Here is a 19,511-nt window from a genome sequence, read left to right as displayed (position 1 = left end):
ACTTTCAAGTGCAGAGGAGGGGTTTGGGGTCTTATAGACGCCCGATCTCTCCATAAAGAGTACATGTCACTCCCTATTATGCTGCGTACACACGATCGACCAAGTCCGCCGAACAATCCGCACGTGTGTGGGCTCCGACTAATTTTTTGTTCCCAAAAGTCTAGCGGACTTAGAAAAGTTTTGAGGGGGGTGACGTGAGGACGTTCAGTACGGAGGCAGGGGCTTGCTGAGGCCAGCCGGAGCGGGAGAGTGGATTCCAAGATGCTGGGAGCTGGATATCTCCGGAGTGTGAGAGGCTCCGGGACTGGATGGTGAAGTCTCCCAGACCCGCTCCTGAACCTGCCTGCCCGCTGACCTCAGACCTGGAAGCCCACGGGAGTGTACATGTTATCCGAGGCCGCCTTCCTCCTCCAGCCTCTCACCAGGACAGCTAATCCCTGCAGCGAGAAGCCAGTACAACGCGGACACTCAATAGCAGACGTGCAGGAAAATGACAACGGCTCTACATCAAACAGCAAGTAAAGGGGAAGGGCAGAAACAGAAGGTACCATAAAAGAAATTATATAGATGTAAATAAGATGTGCTGCTCTCTCTCACTAACTAGCTGATGGCCTATGAATTAAATGTCACAAAATACCCCAATAGTCTGACAGGATGAACGTTTGGTTGGTTAATGCAAACATATCAAAAAACAACGTGAGCGAATGAACTGCTTTATACTGTAAAAGAGATTGAGAGTGTACTTGCACCTGTAACAGGAAATAGAGCATAGTGGTGTATCACCCCACAGCTATATTTTTACACTGTTTATAAACGCTTGTTACCCAATGTTTATCTTAAACTCAGCAATTACAGATATCGATTAACCAGCATATGGGTGGGAAACCGCCCAGGTGGGTTTGCTCCTAATTACTGCGAGACACCAGTGAGGAGTTAGCTTTTGAGTATACGGATTCTACTGACCTACTGGGAGAAGCAAGGAGCACCAAACAAGGGAAGCAAATAAGAGGGTTTAAGAAAAACATGAGCAAATCTACAAATAAAAGTACTAAGGTTGGCGCCCTTAAAACCCCAAAAAACAAAACATCAGATAGTACGATCAAATAATACATGACCCAAGTGTCAGAAACCATGAAATAGACAGAATTACAATCAAATCACACTAGTTTATTAATAAAAATAAAAAAGGTAAATAGAAAAAAGCGTAGTCAAGCGCAGCCAGAGTCCAGTAGCCAGATCGGGTAGTCAGCCAGTCCAAAGATCATAAACCAAATCAGCCAAGCCAGAAGTCAGGGATCCAAGGAGAGCAACTGCAAGCAGGATAAGAAGCCAGGAGGGATGTCAGCAAGCCAGATGAAGCAAACAGCAGGAGATGGTTCCTTGTGATTTGACCAACGCGAAGGCAAAGGGAAAAGTGAGCTGGAAGGCTTTAAATAGGCAGGTCAGACGAGCATTATCGGGAAAAGCTGGTAACTGTGGAAAGAGAAGAGAGCTGGCAATTAGTCAACAGCTGAGCACCCAGCCCAGAGGAGGGGGGCTAAGCCAGCCCTGACACCAAGGAGCCAGTCCCAGGGCTGGAGGAACGGACAAGGAGCCCCTTAAAACCGATAAGGGGACAGATAAAAAAAATAGGGGAAATATCTGATCAATTCAGAGATGATTTAACTGAGAGCGAACTGGAAACAAGTAAAAGGTGAAGATCAAAGGGTAGATGACCAAACGCTAACAAAAGGGGTGATGACGGAGATGCTTCTGAAATTAAAAAATGCCATTAAAGCAGATATTAATATGGCAAGAGCTGATTTGGGGCACCTACTAACAAGAGTAGAGGTAGTGGAAGAGAATGGACAATCAAGCCCAGGAGGTAAGCAAATTAAAGGAGCAAGTTAAAATAGTATACAAAAATCAGAGGAAAATTCTATACAGACTGGAAGATCAAGAAAACCGAAACAGAAAACAAAACAAAGAATTCGATCAGTCCCAGAGGGTAGAAGGGAAGAGCTAAGAAAAATTATTAAATCCCTATTCAGCCCCTTGCTTGACAGGAGAGGAAGAATTCCCCAAGATCGAGAGGGTGCATCGGATTGGAAAAGTAAGAAATACGGAAGCAGATAGGCCTCGGGACATAATAGTAAGATTCAGATACTATGAGGATAAAGCAGAAATATGGGCTAAATTAAGAAGAAAAGCCCTATTACAATATGCCGGATCAGAAATACAATTTTTTTCGGATTTAGCACCTGAAACATTGGCAAGAAGGCGTTCTTTAAAGCCGTTGTTGGAGCAAATGCGAATACAGAACATAAGATACAATTGGGGATTGCCAGCATGCCTAATAGGCACTAAAGAAGGAAGATCAGCGAGGCTGAGATTCCCGGAAGAGCTGGCGGGACTCTGACAAGTTGGAAATTCAAATATCAGAACTCCCGGGCTGGACGGACACTGGGAAATACTGTAGGAGAGCGATAAATATAGATAGGAGAGGGGAGGGGGGAGATCATGGGCCAAAGTGGGTCTGAGGATATACGGGGGGGGCCGTCTGATTGAGCCACACCTCGGAACATGGAGATTTGGAGATGGTCAGGGTTTTCAGGACCATGAGCGAATCAGAGGCCGACTTGGTACCAAAAAGGGAGGGAGGAGGGGAGGAGGTGAGGAAGAGGGGGGAGGGTTGGCGGGAGAGATGACAATAAAAAAAAAAAAAAATCCCGCTATAGACAAGAAAAACGGGGTCTGCATAGAAAACTAGGACAACAAAGATGATGGCCATAAACTTCATGACCTGTAATGTAAAGGGGCTATATACAAACAGGCAAAAAAGAATTAAAACAATACGGGTCAGAGGTGTTTTTTTTTTTGCAAGACACGCATATATCTCATGAATCAAATGTTAAGCTCTATTCAAAGGATTACCCGATTTGGTACTATGGGGACACAATAACAAACAAGGGAAGGGGAGTAGCAATAGGGTTTGCAAAGAAGATTAGGTTCACCCTGGAAGAAAGGAAGACTGACCCAGAGGGAAGATTTCTCTTTTTAACCAGTTGCCGACCGCCGCACGCCGATGTACGTCGGTACAATGGCACGGGCAGGCATAAGGACATACATGTACGTCCCTTGCCTCCCGCGGGTCGGGGGCCCGATCGGGCCCCCGCCCGGTGCCTGCGGCGGTCGGTATTCGTACGGGAGCGATCCCGGACGAGGGGACGGCCATTCATTCATGGCCACCCCCTCGCGATCGCTCCCGACGAATAGAAATCCCCGGTGACATCACTTCCTCTCCTGTAATGTAAACACAGGAGAGGAAGTGATGTATTCTCTCCTCCGTGTCGGTATTTTTCGTTCCGACACGGAGGAGAGCGGATCAGTAAGTTGCACCAACACTCACACACACAGTAGAACATGCCAGGCACACTCACACCCCCCCTTTACCCCCCGATCACCCCCCCAATTACCCCTGCCCCCCAGTCACAGTGACACCAATGTCATTTTTTTTTTTTTTTTTTTTTTTTTTGCATTGGTGTCATTTGTGACTGTAATAACTGTTAGGGCAGTTAGAGTTAGCCCCCTTTAGTTCTAATGTACCCCCCTAACCCCCCCAATAAAGGTTTAACCCCGTGATCACCCCCCGTCGCCAGTGTCACTAAGGCTGGGTTCACATTGCAGCGGTTTATGAGAACGAATGTGATTCGCACCGCACTGCAGTGCAAATCACATCCGATCTCTGTGCGATTCGAGTTCAGCCATTCGCCGCACCCGCCGCACCCGCCACACCCGCCGCACCCGCCGCAAATTCGCACGGGACCCTTTTTTTGGCCCGCAGCAGAATCGGATCGCATGGGTGTTCACACCATGCGATCCGAGTTTGCAGATCGCACTGCGATATGCGAACTGATCTGGGGGTGTCAGTAACATTTCACTGACACTCCCAGCAGTTCGCATAGGGCAGTGTGAACTGCCGCCGGGAGGCATGCGATGCGGGAACCCGCCGCGGATTCGCGGCGTTTCCGCATCGCTCCAGTGTGAACCCAGCCTAATAAGCGATCATTTTTCTGATCGCCGTATTAGTGTCACAGGTGACGCTAGTTAGGCAGGTAGGTATTTAGGTTCGCCGCAGCTTTTTATAGCGCCAGGGACCCCCATATACTACCGCATAAAGCCCCCTGATTGCCCCCTAGTTAACCCTTTCACCAGTGATCACCATATAACTGTTACAGGTGACGCTGGTTGGTTAGTTATTTTTTTATAGTTTCAGGGCACCCGCCATTTATTACCTAATAAAGGTTTAACCCCCTGATCACCCGGCGGGTGTCATTTGTGACTAATAACTGTTAGGGCAGTTAGGGTTAGCCCCCTTTAGTTCTAAGGTACCCCCCTAACCCCCCCAATAAAGGTTTAACCCCGTGATCACCCCCCGTCGCCAGTGTCACTAAGGCTGGGTTCACATTGCAGCGGTTTATGAGAACGGATGTGATTCGCACCGCACTGCAGTGCAAATCACATCCGATCTCTGTGCGATTCGAGTTCAGCCATTCGCCGCACCCGCCGCACCCGCCGCAAATTCGCACGGGACCCTTTTTTTGGCCCGCAGCAGAATCGGATCGCATGGGTGTTCACACCATGCGATCCGAGTTTGCAGATCGCACTGCGATATGCGAACTGATCTGGGGGTGTCAGTAACATTTCACTGACACTCCCAGCAGTTCGCATAGGGCAGTGTGAACTGCCGCCGGGAGGCATGCGATGCGGGAACCCGCCGCGCATTCGTGGCGTTCCCGCATCGCTCCAGTGTGAACCCAGCCTAATAAGCGATCGTTTTTCTGATCGCCGTATTAGTGTCACAGGTGACGCTAGTTAGGCAGGTAGGTATTTAGGTTCGCTGCAGCTTTTTATAGCGCCAGGGACCCCCATATACTACCGCATAAAGCCCCCTAATTGCCCCCTAGTTAACCCTTTCACCAGTGATCACCATATAACTGTTACAGGTGACGCTGGTTGGTTAGTTATTTTTTTATAGTTTCAGGGCACCCGCCATTTATTACCTAGTCTCACTAGTGTACCCCTAAATTTAGGGGTGTCTACTTTCCAAAATGGGGTCATTTGGGGGGGGGTTTGTGCCATCTTGGCATTTTATGGCCTTCAAAACTGTAACGCCCTTAGAAAGCCTGAAGGCGGTGCTTGGTTTTCGGGGCCCCGTACGCGGCTAGGCTCCCAAAAAGTCCCACATATGTGGTATCCCCATACTCAGGAGAAGCAGCAGAATTTATTTTGGGGTGTCATTTCACATATGCCCATGGCATGCGTGAGCAATATATCATTTAGTGACAACTTTGTGAAAAAAAAAAAAAAAAAAAAAAAGTTTGTAATTTTCCCGCAACTTGTGGCAAAATATAAAATATTCCATGGACTCAACATGCCTCTCAGCAAATAGCTTGGGGTGTCTACTTTCTAAAATGGGGTCATTTGTGGGGGTTTTGTGCCATCTTGGCATTTTATGGCCTTCAAAACTGTAATAGGTAGTGAGGAGTGAAATCAAAAAATTACGCCCTTAGAAAGCCTGAAGGCGGTGCTTGGTTTTCGGGGCCCCGTACGCGGCTAGGCTCCCAAAAAGTCCCACATATGTGGTATCCCCGTACTCAGGAGAAGCAGCAGAATTTATTTTGGGGTGTCATTTCACATATGCCCATGGCATGCATGAGCAATATATCATTTAGTGACAACTTTGTTAAAAAAAAAAAAAAAAAAAAAAAGTTTGTAATTTTCCCGCAACTTGTGGCAAAATATAAAATATTCCATGAACTCAACATGCCTCTCAGCAAATAGCTTGGGGTGTCTACTTTCTAAAATGGGGTCATTTGTGGGGGTTTTGTGCCATCTTGGCATTTTATGGCCTTCAAAACTGTAATAGGTAGTGAGAAGTGAACTCAAAAATTTACGCCCTTAGAAAGCCTGAAGGCGGTGCTTGGTTTTCGGGGCCCCGTACGCGGCTAGGCTCCCAAAAAGTCCCACATATGTGGTATCCCCATACTCAGGAGAAGCAGCAGAATTTATTTTGGGGTGTCATTTCACATACGCCCATAGCATGTGTGAGCAATATATCATTTAGTGACAACTTTGTGTAAAAAAAAAAAAAAATTTTTTTTTTTGTCATTATTCAATCGCTTGAGGCAAAAAAATAAAATATTCAATGGGCTCAACATGCCTCTTATCAATTTCCTTAGGGGGTCTACTTTCCAAAATGGGGTCATTTGGGGGGGTTTTGTACTGCCCTGCCATTTTAGCACCTCAAGAAATGAGATAGGCAGTCGTAAACTAAAAGCTGCGTAAATTCCAGAAAACGTACCTTAGTTTGTAGATGTGACAACTTTTGCGCAAACCAATAAATATACAATTATTGACTTTTTTTTTACCAAAGACATGTGGCTGAATACATTTTGGCCTAAATGTATGACTAAAATTGAGTTTATTGGATTTTTCTAATAACAAAAAGTAGAAAATATCATTTTTTTTCAAAATTTGCGGTCTTTTTACGTTTATATCGCAAAAAATAAAAATCGCAGAGGCAATCAAATACCATCAAAAGAAAGCTCTATTTGTGGGAAGAAAAGGACGCAAATTTTGTTTGGGTACAACATTGCATGACCGCGCAATTACCAGATAAAGCAGCGCAGTGCCAAAGTGTAAAAAGACCTCTGGTCATTTACCAGCAAAATGGTCCGGTCTGAAAGTGGTTAAAGGGTAAATTAGGTGATATGGAATGCACATTGGTTAACATTTACTCCCCAAATAGAAACCCTATAAAATATCTAAAAGTACTACTGACTAAGCTGATGGATTTTAGGAAGGGGTACGAGATTATGATGGGCGATATGAATTTTTGCATGAACCCGGTATTGGATAGTACAACTAGGGTACAGGGGACAAGTAACGTACAACTAAAAATGATTTAAAAAAAATAATTGAACATGTGTCAATTAATTGATGTGTGGAGAATTCAACATCCGAAGTCACTAGATGATACGTTTTACTCCCCAGTACATGGGACGTACTCTAGGATTGACTATATCCTTGTTCACCACAGAGTACTCAAAAGAGTAATAGAAACGAATATAGAAATAATTACATTATCAGACCATGCCCCCGTAAGGATGAAATTGTCAATCCCTATTAACCAAAGACAAGTCTTCTCGTGGCATTTAAACGAAGAACTAATTCGCGACGAGGAAGGGTATGAAATAGTACGCAAAGAATTAGAACATTATTTTGCAATAAATAACACAGATGATATTACAGGGCAAACACTGAGATACCCATAAAGCCTATATCAGGGGGATCCTGATAATGCTCAGAACTAGGGAAAAAAAAAAAAGGAGAGAGATCTGAGAGATTAAAATATATATATAGAGAGAAACAACAGCATAAACGACATACCCAAGATAGAAAGGTATACCAGAATCTAATAATTAAAAGGGATGAACTTCGAGGGTTAATGGAACAGGAGACAAAAAAAAAAAAAAAAAAACTTTCAAATAGCTAAAGAAAGATATCAGGTAGGTAAATAAACCTAATACCTAGCAAGAATTCTTCCAAAAAAAAAAAAAAAAAAAAAGCTATTATATAGGGAAAATCCAAACACGGAAAGGAGATATGGTACATGTAACAAAAGAAATAGAATCATTTAAAAAGTATTATGAGAAGTTATATTCAGTAAAACAGAAGGAGGACCAGATAGGGGGAAAAAAAAAGAATAAACGAGTACCTAAAAAAATGCCAGACTGCCTAAGCTTACGGAAAACGAAAGGGAAACTTAGAAAAGCCTATAACGGAGGAAGAAATAAATAATGCCATAAAGGACTCGGCTCCTGGGAAAAGCCCTGGACCCGACGGGTTCACAACTTATTACTACAAAAAGTTTAGACATGACAATTCCAAATCTATGTAGATATATGAATGGCTTAGGAGTAGAATACGAAATGAGTAGGAATGCACTGTCCGCTTCAATAACCGTAATTCAGAAGGAGGGGAAAGATGGGACTGTGTGTTCCAGCTATAGAATATCGTTGCTAAATGCAGACACTTGCAAAAAATTCTAGCTGGCTGCATGAAGGCCCTGATGAACTCACTGGTGCATCCGGACCAAGTGGGGTTTGTCTCAGGTAGGGATGGAAGGGACAACGGGGTGAGAACCCTATTGCTATTATTGCAGAGGAAGGAAACCGGACCCCTGGTCCTGCTACTGTCGATGGATGCTCAGAAAGCCTTCGACAAGGTAGACTGGGGATTCATGTTTCAGACACTGGAAAATATGGGAGTTGGAACAAAAATGGCCCAATGGATCAAAACATTACATTTCCATCCCAGAGCAACTATAAAGATAAATGGGACACCAGCCCTTCCCCTTGGAGATAAAAACGGGACTAGACAAGGGTGCCCATTATCACCCCTCTTATTCGTGCTATCCCTAGAACCACTGCTCCCCACGATTTGAAATGACCCCGAGATAATGGGAATCAAGGTTGGAAATTAGGTACATAAACTGGCCGCATTCACGGATGATATATTGTTTTATATTAGCTAGGAGTACAATGACTAAATTGATTAAGGCCCTGGAACACTATGGCAAATTGTCGAATTTTAAAATGAATCAAGCAAAATCCGAAATTTTAAATATTAATGTCAGAAAACATGAAGTAAAGCAGCTCCAAAAGGAATGTAAATTCTAATGGGGAAAATAACTAAAATACTTAGGAATAAGGTTAGCGAACTCTTTGAATAAGATATATAAACTAAAACTATATCCCACTACTAGACAAAATCAAAACAAACTAAAAGGCTAGCGAATAGATCACTTTCCTGGATGGGACGTATTAATGCGTTAAAAATGTTTTTATTACCAAAGATTCTTTATAAATTCCAGATGATGCCAACCGTATTACTTATTTCTTATTTTTTATAGCTGAAATCGTTAATAATCATCGTGTGGAACAAAAAAACACAAGAATTTCCTTTTCAATATTAAAACAAGAAAGAAAGAAAAAAACACGAGGAGGGTTAGCGGTTCCCGATATCCTAAAATATTATAAGGCAATAGTATTGTCGAGAATTGTTGAATGGGTACTAGAAAAAGAAAAGGAAAAAAAGATGGGTGAATTTAGAAAGCACATATAGTAAGGCACAACTTAGTAAGATAGTGTGGAACCCTCCAAAACATAGGACACTTGATCCAAATACAAATGAATTAACATGGAATGCACTCAAGATTTGGGATGGGGTATATAAACAATTAAATGGGCACTATAATTCACCGTTAATAGCACTGAAGGAGAATGAATACTTTGCACCAGGATGCGAGGCAATAGGAGGGAATTGGATGAAAAAAGATAAAATACAAAAGACATAGTTAAACCGGAGCTCCACCCTAAAGTGGAGCTTCCACTCATTGGAACCCTCCCCCCCTCCGGCACAACAATTGGCACCTTTCAGGGGGGAGAGGGGTGCAGATACCCGTATAGTACAGGTATTTGTACCCACTTCCAGCATAGATATCTGCGGATATTTACGCCACTTCCTGCAGAACAACTAAGAGTCTAAGACCTATACGGGAAATGGGAATGGGAACAAAACTGCCATTATAGTCATATTGGGGAAGTGGGGGGGGGGGGGGTATGTTTAAAATCTATACGATTTGTACACATCCCCTTTTTGTATGTAAAAGGAATTGTACAAAAAAAAAAAAAAGTACATATAAAGAGCAAAATAAATATACTACAATGATGTGAAGTCGAGAAGGGACAGCAATGAATGGAAAGTTGATTTGAGTCTCTTTAGAGAATTCGCTGAAATGGCAATAAAAAAGAAATTTAAAAAAGGACGTTTTGACCGCCCCACCCCAAAACACCTTGTCAACATGTTGATGAGGACAAGGGCCTCTTCCCGACAACCCTGGCCATTGGTTTTCGGGGTATGCGGGTGGGGGGCTTATGGGAATCCGGGAGCCCCCTTTAATAAGGGGGCCCCCCAGATACTGGGCACCCCCACCCTATGTGAATGAGTATGGGGTATGGGGTACACAAGTTTTTAAAATTTATAATTTATCAGGCAGCTCCGGTGGTCTTCTTACCAGACTCCTCTGCTATCTTCTGCTCTTTTGCTAGCGGTTGTCGGGGTTTGCGGGTGGGGGGGGCTTATCGGAATCCGGGAGCCCCCCAGATACTGCCCCCCCCACCCTATGTGAATGAGTATGGGGAACAAAAGTTTTTACATTTATTAGGCAGCTCCGGTGGTCTTCTTCCATCTTGGGGGGTCTTCTCGCCAGACTCCTCCGCTATCTTCTGCTCTTTTGCAAGCTCTTTTACTAGCTGAGGAGCCTGGCTCTCTTCTTCGTCGTCGCCGCCGTCCGGGGGTCTTCTTCCAACTTCGGGAGTCGTCCTGCTCTTCGGCTCTTCTTGCCGGGCCTCTGCTTTCTTCTTCCAGCTCTTTTACTAGCGTTGGCCTGGTCTTCTGTCGCTGTCGTCACCGCCGCCTTCTTCCTAGCGATGTTGGCATGACGCCCTCTCCAGCCGCAATGGCAGGGACATGTTGTGCAGCGACTTATATAGGGACAGGGGGTGGGGTCAACGTGTGACGCCACATGGTGACCCTGACCCTTATAATATCACAGTCCCAGAGGACGCTGGGACTGACATCATAAGGGGGCGGGGTCATGTGACATCACCCGGTGACCCCACCCCTTGTCTCTATTTAAGTCGCCGCACAACGCGTCCCTGCCATTGCGGCCGGAGAGAGCGTTGTGTCAACATCGCAAGGAAGAAGAGAAAAAGAGGAGAAGGCAGCGGCGACAGCAACAGAAGTCTGCGGGCCAACGCTAGTAAAATCTGGAATAAAGCGAAGGCCCGGCAAGAAGAACCGAAGAGCGGGACAAGACCCCAAAGTTGGAAAAAGATCCCCGGACGGCGGCGGAGAAAGCCGGGCTCCTCCACTAGTAAAAGAGCTAGCAAAAAAGAGCAGAAGATAGCGGAGGAGTCCAGCGAGAAGCCCCCCCCCCCCCCCCCAAGACAGAAGAAGAAGACCACCGACCGTCTAATAAATTTTAAAAACTTGTGTTTTTTATACTTTTTTCACCAGGTGAATGAGTAGAGGTACATCATACCCCATACTCACATAGGGTGGGGGGCTGGGATCTGGGGGCCCCCTTATTAAAGGGGGGTCCCGGATTCCGATAAGCCCCCCGGCCCGCAAGACCCCGACAACCAATGGCCAGGGTTGTCGGGAAAGAGGCCCTTGTCCTCATCAACATGGGGACAACGTGCTTTGGGGTGGGGGGGGACACAGGGCCCCCCTCCCCCAAACAACTCCCCCCCCCATGTTGAAGGCACATGGCCTGCTATGGCTAAGGGGGGGTGCTCACTCGTTTCCACCCCCTTTCCTGACCGGCCAGGTTGCATGCTCAGATAAGGGTCTGCTATGGACTTTGAGGGGACCCTCACGCCATTTTTTCACTGTAAGGGTTCCCCTTTAAGTCCATACCAGGTGACGGGGCTAGCGAGGTGTCAATCTCGACGATGGAGGGAGCGACATTCACTTCCTTCGCTAGTCCCGTCTACCTGGAGCCACATTCAAAAATGAACGGACTTTTATCCGTGTGTGGGCAAGTCCAATCATTTCAATAGTCCGGACTCCCGCCATAGTCCATCGGATTGTCCGCCGGACCTAGCCCGTCAGAAGAGTCCGGCCGTGTGTGGGCAGGTCTGCTCATTCGGAAAGTCTGGCGGACCGCCGCCTGATAGTCCGATCGTGTGTACGCGGCATTACTGTCACAGGGGATATTTACATCCCTTGTGACAGCAGGAACAGCGATAAAAAAAAAAAAGGAAAGCACTTTTTTTTTTTAAATGTACAGAATATCGGCAGACAATATCAGTTATCGGCCTGAGAGGTTGTGGAAATACTGGTATCCTATCAGCACCGAAAAAAATATTGGTTGATCCCCAATTCATTCTGGTTCAGGTCTGGGCTATAGCTGGTCCACTCAAGGACAAAGAGTGGTCCCATATCCACCCCTTTGTTATCTTGGCTGCATGCTTAAGGTCGATTCTTCTGTTGGAAGATGAACCTTCACCCCAGTCTTGGGTCCAGATCGCTCTGGAGCAGATTTTCATCAAGGATGTCTCTGTACATTGCTGCATTCATCTTTTTATCAATCATGACTAGTCTCCCAGTTAATGCCGCAGAAAAACATCCCCACAGCATGATGCTGCTACCATCATGCTTCACTGTAGGGATGATATTGGCCAGGTTATGAGCGGTGCCTTGTTTTCTCTAGACATGACATTTGCCATTCGGACCAAAGAGTTTCATCAGTTTCATCATACCAGAGAATTGCCACGATCAGAGTCCTCCAGGTGGGCTGTCATTTGCCTATTACTGAGGAGTGGCTTCCATCTTGCCACTCTAGCATACAGGCCTGATTGGTGGAGTGCTGCATAGATGGTCGTTCTTCTGGAAGGTTCTCCTCCACAGAAAAATGCTGGAGCTCTGTCAGAGTGACCATCAGGTTCTTGGTCACCTCCCCTAAGGCCCTTCTCTCCTGATCGCTCAGTTTGGCCAGGCAGCCTGTTCTATGAAGTGTCCTGGTGGTTCCAAACTACTTCCATTCACAGATGGAGGCTACTGTGTTCATTGAGACCTTCAAAACTGCAGACATTTTTCTGTAAACTGCCCAGGTCTACAGACAATTCCTTGGACTTCAGGGCTTGGTTTGTACTCGGACTGTGAACCTTAAATATACAGTTGCCTTTCCAAATCATGTTCAATCAACTGAATTTACCATAGCTGGACTCCAATCAAGTTGTAGAAACATCTTAAAAGCGGGGGTCCACTCAAAAAAAATATATATATATTAAAAGCCAGCAGCTACAAATACTGCAGTTGACTTTTAATAAATGGACACTTACCTGTCCAGGGTGCCCGTGATGTCGGCAGCCAAAGCCAAGCAATCGTTAGTCTCTCGGCTGCCCTTGGGGCCAGCCTCGGTGAGGGAATCAGGAAGTAAAGCACTGCAACTTCACTTCCCGGTTCCCTACTGCGCATGCACGAGTCGCACTCTGCGTCCTCACTGGTCCCTGCGTTTCCCAGAGCACTGCAGGTGGAGTGGGGGGGGGTAACACGAAGGGTTGTGAGTCTATTCGCGGAAGTGGGTGCAGATACCTGTATTACATAGGCATCTGCCCCCCCCCCAAAAAAAGGTGCCAAATTTGACACCTGGGGGGGGGGGGGGGGGTTCATAAAAGCGGAAGTTCACTTTTTGTGTGAACCTCCACTTTATGGATGATCAGTGGAAACAAAAGTATCGGAGCTCAATTTTGCGCATCATGGCAAAGGCTGTGAACACTCACGTACATGTGTTTTTTTTTCTTTCAGATTTAATAAATTTGCAGAGATTTCAAACAAACTTCTTTCACGCTGTCAGTATGGGGTGGTATTTGTAGAATTTTGAGGAAAATAATTAATTTAAGCAATTTTGGAATAAGTCTAACATAACAATGTGGAAAAAGTGAATCACTGAATACTTTCCAGGTTGCACTGTATATAATCAATAGAAACTAAAGTAAACCGCAGAGGAGAAGCTGAAAAGCATGCAGGGAATCTAGAAAGCTGTGGAAAGATTGCCAACAGACAAAGCACATAAAAGATTTTCCAAGTAAACATATTGGATTTTTAAAAATAACTATTGTTTTCATTACTAATACAATAAAATTAACGCATACGCTGTGACCATATAACTTCTTTAATGCACACGTTATTTTGTATCAAATTTTTACACCAATTGCTATAAAAATCCATATTTTTAATCATGCATATCAAGGTTTACCAACTGATTTAGAATACAGAGTCAGAAGTGTTTGACAGCACTACAAATTATTTTAAAAATTAAAATTGTTACCCGGTATACAATTCATAGTTATCATGTATATTAAAGTCTACCAACTGATTTAGAGTACAGAGTCAGATGTGTGACAGAAATGCAAGAAAAGCATTCCTATCTCAGCCAATAGGAAAAAAATAAAAATAAAGAACACACAATATCGTAATCAATCACATCTTTTAAAATGATAATCTTAGTAGCTCACCTGCTCAATATCAGAAGAGGTATGAAGCTGAAGTCCCCATAGTCTAAATTTCTGTGCCACAGGGGACATCTGCAAATCTTCTGGTAGTTCAACAATGCTGGTTCGGTTTAATGTTTCTGAATTTCCATAGTCAATATAAGTGACCACACACTAGATGAAAAGACAAAAAAAAAAAAATATAGGATTTTTGTACTCAATGTAAAATCCTATTCTCTGAAGTTCACTGACTGACACAGCTCCATTATTCTTGACCATGGGGTTGTTACGCCACCTTCAGGAGAGGACTATGCAGAACACGTTATATATGTGAAACAAAAAAAACAGAACTTTATAGTTCTGCCCAGTGGGTGGTCCCTCCAGTAACAACCTCTCAGCCTGCTTCCTGCAGCTTCAGTACATCAACAAGCAGTATAACGTAAATCAATAGGAGGGGAGGGTGCTATGTCAGTCAGTGAACTTCAAAGGATATTTACGGAGAGTACAAAAATCCTATTTTCACTGATTGAAACAGCGCCATTATTTTTTACCATAGGGAAGCAGTGTCATAATGAACAGTAAAAAACTTCACCCACAACGAGAAGTGCTCTCTAACAAGGAAGTTACCATCTCATCTATCTGCATCACAACTTGCAGTCAACAATGCAATTATACTCAACTATTTTAAGGAAAAAAAAAAAAAAGAAAACAGAAAAAAAAAAAAGTGCAATTGCAACATCACATGGCCGCCTGCAAAATTTTGCAGCCAAAGCAAGCATCCGAAGATGCACTGACATCCACTTTGTAGAATTTGGTAAACGCGTGAACGGACGACCAAGTCGCCGCCTTACACACTTGAGCGACTGACGCTTGATGTCGGAAGGCCCAAGAGGTTCCACTTGCCCTGGTGGAATGGGCAGTGACAGGAAAGGGGGGGGGGGGGGGGCTGCCCCTTCAAGGCGTAGGCCTGGACCATGACCTGTCTGATCGATCTGGAAATGGTGGCCGACGAGACCGCCATACCTTTTTTCGGACCAGCAACCGAGAGTACTTAGAGCCCGGACCACGTCCAGGGAATGAAGGGCCACCTCCTTAGGACACAGAGATGGTAACACAATGTCTTCATTGATGTGAAAAGCTGAAACCACCTTCGGCAGAAAAGGTTGCGGATGTAACACCACCTTATCTTTATGGATAACCAGATAGGGTGACTTGCAAGACAAGGCCGCCAGGTCAGAAACCCACTTGGCCAATGTAATCGCCACTAGGAAGACCACTTTCTGGGAAAGAGTCAACAAGGGAATTTCTCCGATGTTCTCAAACGGCGGTTTCTGAAGCATCGATAGCACCAGGTTTAGATCTCACAGGGTAAATGTGGACGCACTGGAGAGACTACATGCCAGACCCCCTGAATAAAAGAGCTCACAAGAGAATGAGCTGCCAGGGGTCGCTGAAAAAAAAAAAAAAGCCAGCCAAGGCTGATATTTGTCCTTTAATGGAGCTTAAAGACAATTTCTGGTCTACTCTTTGCAGGTCTCTTCACACATGGAGATGTAGCCTTCCAGGTTCAATGGTATATCTTCAGAGAAGAAGTCTTCAGTGCTCTCAGCATGGTTGAAATCACAGACTCCGAGAGCCCTCAGTTCCTTAGCACCTGGCTGTCAACAGCCATGTCATTAAAACCAGCGATGGTAAAGCAGGATGGAGAATCGGACCTTGAGACAGAAGGTCTTGTCGCATCGGTAGTCGCCAGGGAGCATGAGCAACCAGGCGTACTAGGTCGACGTACCAGGGGCGCAGAGGCCAATCTGGGGGAATCAAAATTACTGGAATCCCCTCAGTCACCACTCTGCGGAGCAGATGTGATAGTAGCTTTAGCGGAGTAAAGGAATAGATCAGTCGGTACTGATTCCACGGAGCCACCAGTGCATCTGACGCATCTGCCAAAGGATCTCTTGCCCTGGATACGGATCACGGCACCTTTCCGATTGAGACGGGACGCCAGGGGATCCATGTCTGGTGTGCCCCATCACAGGCAAAGTAGCCTGAACACCTCCAGATGCAATGACCACTCTCCTGGGTCTAGCATCTGGCGACTTAGGTAGTCCACCTGCCAGTTTTCCACTCCCAGGATGTAAATGGCCAATAGGGGTCAGTACATGTCGCTCTGCCCACTGAAGAATGTGGGTGACCTCCTGTGCTGCAGCCGAGCATCCTGTTCCTCCTTAATGGTTGACATATGCCACTGCCATGGTGTTGTCTAAATGGGTCCTGATCGGCACCCTCAAAGTCTCATCGACCATGTGGAGAGGCATAGTCTGAATACTCAAAGGTCAAGCACATTGATCTGCAACTTGGATTACTCACTCGACCAAAGGCCCGGGGTCGACTGTACTCCCAGTACTCCACCCCATCCGGTCAGGCTGGCATCCGTTGTGATCACTGTCCAATGTAAAGGTAGAAACGACTTCCCAGACCCAAGTGCCAGGGACCTCAACCACCAGGGCAGGGAGTCCCTGACCGACTGGCTCACCTGAATCTGTCGATTTGTCCCATTTTGTCAAGATCTCCTTCTGCAAGACTTTAGTATGAAACTGTGCATAGGGCACTGCCTCGAAGGAGGCCATCATAAGCCCCAGGACTCGCACGAAAAAGCGTAGAGATGACCACCTGCGGTCCGTCAATAGTTTCACCACAGGTTTCAAGAGTCTGCAGTTTGTCTGAAGAGAGAAATACTCACTTCCATGGAGTCCAGCAATAGACCTAAGTACTTCAATCGCTGAGTCGGTATGAGCACCGACTTCTTCAGGTTCAACAGCCACCCTAAATCCTGCAGGGTTTGCATAGTGATCGCCACATCCTCCTCCAATCCGGATGGCGGAAGATTCTCTCAGGAGGAGATCATCTAGGTAGCCTACGATTGCGATCCTGCGTAGTCGCAACACCAAAATTGGAGCCAATACCTTGGTAAAGATTTGGAGAGCTAATGCAAAGCCAAATGGGAGAGCCACAAACTGCTAGTGGGCTTAGCCAACTGCAAATCGCAGAAACCTCTGATGCCGGAGGCATATGGGTATGTGCAGGTACGCATCCTGATGTCCAAAGATGCCAGGGAGTCCCCTTGATGGAGTGCAGCGACCACTGAGCGAACTGATTCCATTCTGAACCTCTGTACTTTTACAAAGCAACTGAGGGCTTTCAGGTCCAAGATTGGATGTACTCATTCCTTTTTGGGGACTACAGATTGGAATAGAACCCCTGGAACTTTCTGACTTCGGAACAGGCACTATCACCCCGCGACTTAGCAGGTCCCTTACCGTCTCCCATTAGGGCCTCCCGGCGAGCCGGGAGTAAGTATATGCTGGAAGGGAAGAATCTGTTTGGTGGCCAAGAGAGAAACTATCTTGTAGCCAGGGGAAATCAGTTCGCAGACCCAATGGTCGGACAGTCAAGATGCCCACGGAGCTGCAAACTCCTGAAGGCGACCCCCCACCCGAGACGGGCGGGGGCAAACCTTAATGCGGTAGCACTTTTGCTCCCAGGATTGTTAGCCTTGCAGTTTCAGGAACGCTTTTGTCCCTCAAAGGTCGTCCTGTCGGGCTGGGAGCATTTAGCCAAAACCCTGGGCGGACAAAAAAGCCTCTGTTGAGCGGAAAATGAGGGCCCTTGCCTGCGGCGTGGCTCCTTAGTCTTCCTGGTCTGCGGGCATTCTTAAGGTCATCATCCAACGAGGCTCCAGCCGCTCACCAAGGACGGGTAAATCCATCAAGGTTTTCTTAGATGCTTGGTCCGTAGACCAGCATTTTAGCCAAATCAGGCGCCTCAGCACCACTTCTGACACTGAAGCCCTTGGAGAGCAGATGGACCGCATCCAGGGCCGCATCACATCATATTGAATTCCTTCTGAAAAATAGTATACTTCCAGTGCCTAAACAGCATTATACCTTAAGTATTATAACTATCTGCAGTGTGAGATCATCTAAGCCAGTGGTCCCCAATCTATGGCTCGCGGGCAGATATGACCCTTTGCTTGTCTTTATTGGATCCTTAGGGTACTATTCCTCCCACTGACACCATAGATAGGGCACAAATCCTGCCACTAATACCAATGATGGGGTACTATTTTTCCCACTGATCGCAACAATGGGGCAACATTCTTCCCACTAACACCAACAATTGAGTTTATTATTCCCACTGATACCAATAACTCCTACTGCCCACAGGCATTATGTAATTATTTTACCCCCACTGACCACCAAGTCTGAGGCATTTTCTACTCCCACTGGCTACAATCTGGCCCTCAAAGTCTTTAGAACAATAAACGCTCCCTTTGCTTAGAATGTTTGGAGACCCGTAATATATAGCATGGTCTTCTGACAAGTCTAAAGAGATGTGATATTGTCACTGCTCTGCTACTACTCAATGTTCTTGCTGGAGAGAAAGCAGCACCCAAAGACCCGCAATGCCAGCATCTCCATGCTATGTCTTGAAAAGATTAGCTGTAGGAAGCCAACTGGCCCTTTGCCCTCTGTGTTTATTACGGGCAAAGATCAGGTCCTCCGAGTAAAACCCAACACACTGGTAGCAAGACAGACATACCAAATAGGTCTTTCAGCTTACACTGGTAGGTATACTGTAGGGCTATACTGTAGGGCTAAAAAGATCTCCAAGCACACAATTAAATTTTTTTCCCTCTGAGATGGGACTTGTAAGTCTATAAAAACAATATTGCACACAGCTAGGAAAGTGACATACTTTCCTAGTTTAGAAAAGCAGATCTTTAGGTCATTTACTTTAAAGCGATACTAAAGAAAAGTTCTAAAAACTGAAGGTTTTTTTTTTGTTTTTTTTGTTTGTTTTTTTTTTATCTTCATGCATTCTTTACATGAAGGTAAACCTTTAGTGTCCAACTGCCCCTTCAAACCTTTAATACTTACCCAACTCAATCCAGAGATGTGCACAAAAGCTCCATTGGCTCTCGCTGCTGTCAATCGCAGTCAGTGAGGAGGGAGAAAGGGGCAGGGTTGAGCTGCGCTCTGTGTTTTACGGATACAGCTGGAGAATGAGCAAGTATGATGCAAGTATAATGCAGGGCGTATCTACCTCTGTTTAAACCAAAGATGTCTTGTAAAGGCCGGGAATGGAACTGGGAAAAGGACACTGCCTCGAAGGAGGACACCATCCTCGCTAGAAGACTCATATACTCATAGCCTAATGGAGGGTTGTCTGGTGCCCCTTATCCGACATACCTGATCCTTCAGGGCACAGATTAAGGGAAAGAATACTCTTGCTTGGATCGTGTTTAGAATCAGACCTAAATATTTTAGACTTTGAGCTGGTCTCAAGGCTGACCTTTTGGTATTTATGATCCAGCCTAAGCTTTTCAAATAGCTCACTGTGTATATT

At 45.5% G+C, this 19,511-nt stretch overlaps 1 protein-coding gene across 1 annotated transcript in view; it reads right to left on the bottom strand.

Moving 5' to 3' along the window:
- STK31 (serine/threonine kinase 31) overlaps positions 1-19,511 on the bottom strand; it is a 661,901-nt gene that overhangs the window by 439,073 nt on the left and 203,317 nt on the right. The window contains exon 6 of the mRNA XM_077491295.1: positions 14,130-14,279. Coding sequence (XP_077347421.1) covers positions 14,130-14,279 — 150 coding nt within the window. The remainder of the gene's footprint in view (positions 1-14,129; positions 14,280-19,511) is intronic.

The sequence above is a fragment of the Lithobates pipiens genome, unplaced genomic scaffold, assembly GCF_037356315.1.
Source record: "Lithobates pipiens isolate NorthernLeopardFrog02 unplaced genomic scaffold, aLitPip1_a1.2 Scaffold_19, whole genome shotgun sequence".
Lineage (NCBI taxonomy): Eukaryota > Metazoa > Chordata > Amphibia > Anura > Ranidae > Lithobates > Lithobates pipiens.
The sequence above is the reverse complement of the archived record's forward strand: the minus strand, read 5'-3'. Positions and strand labels throughout refer to the sequence as shown.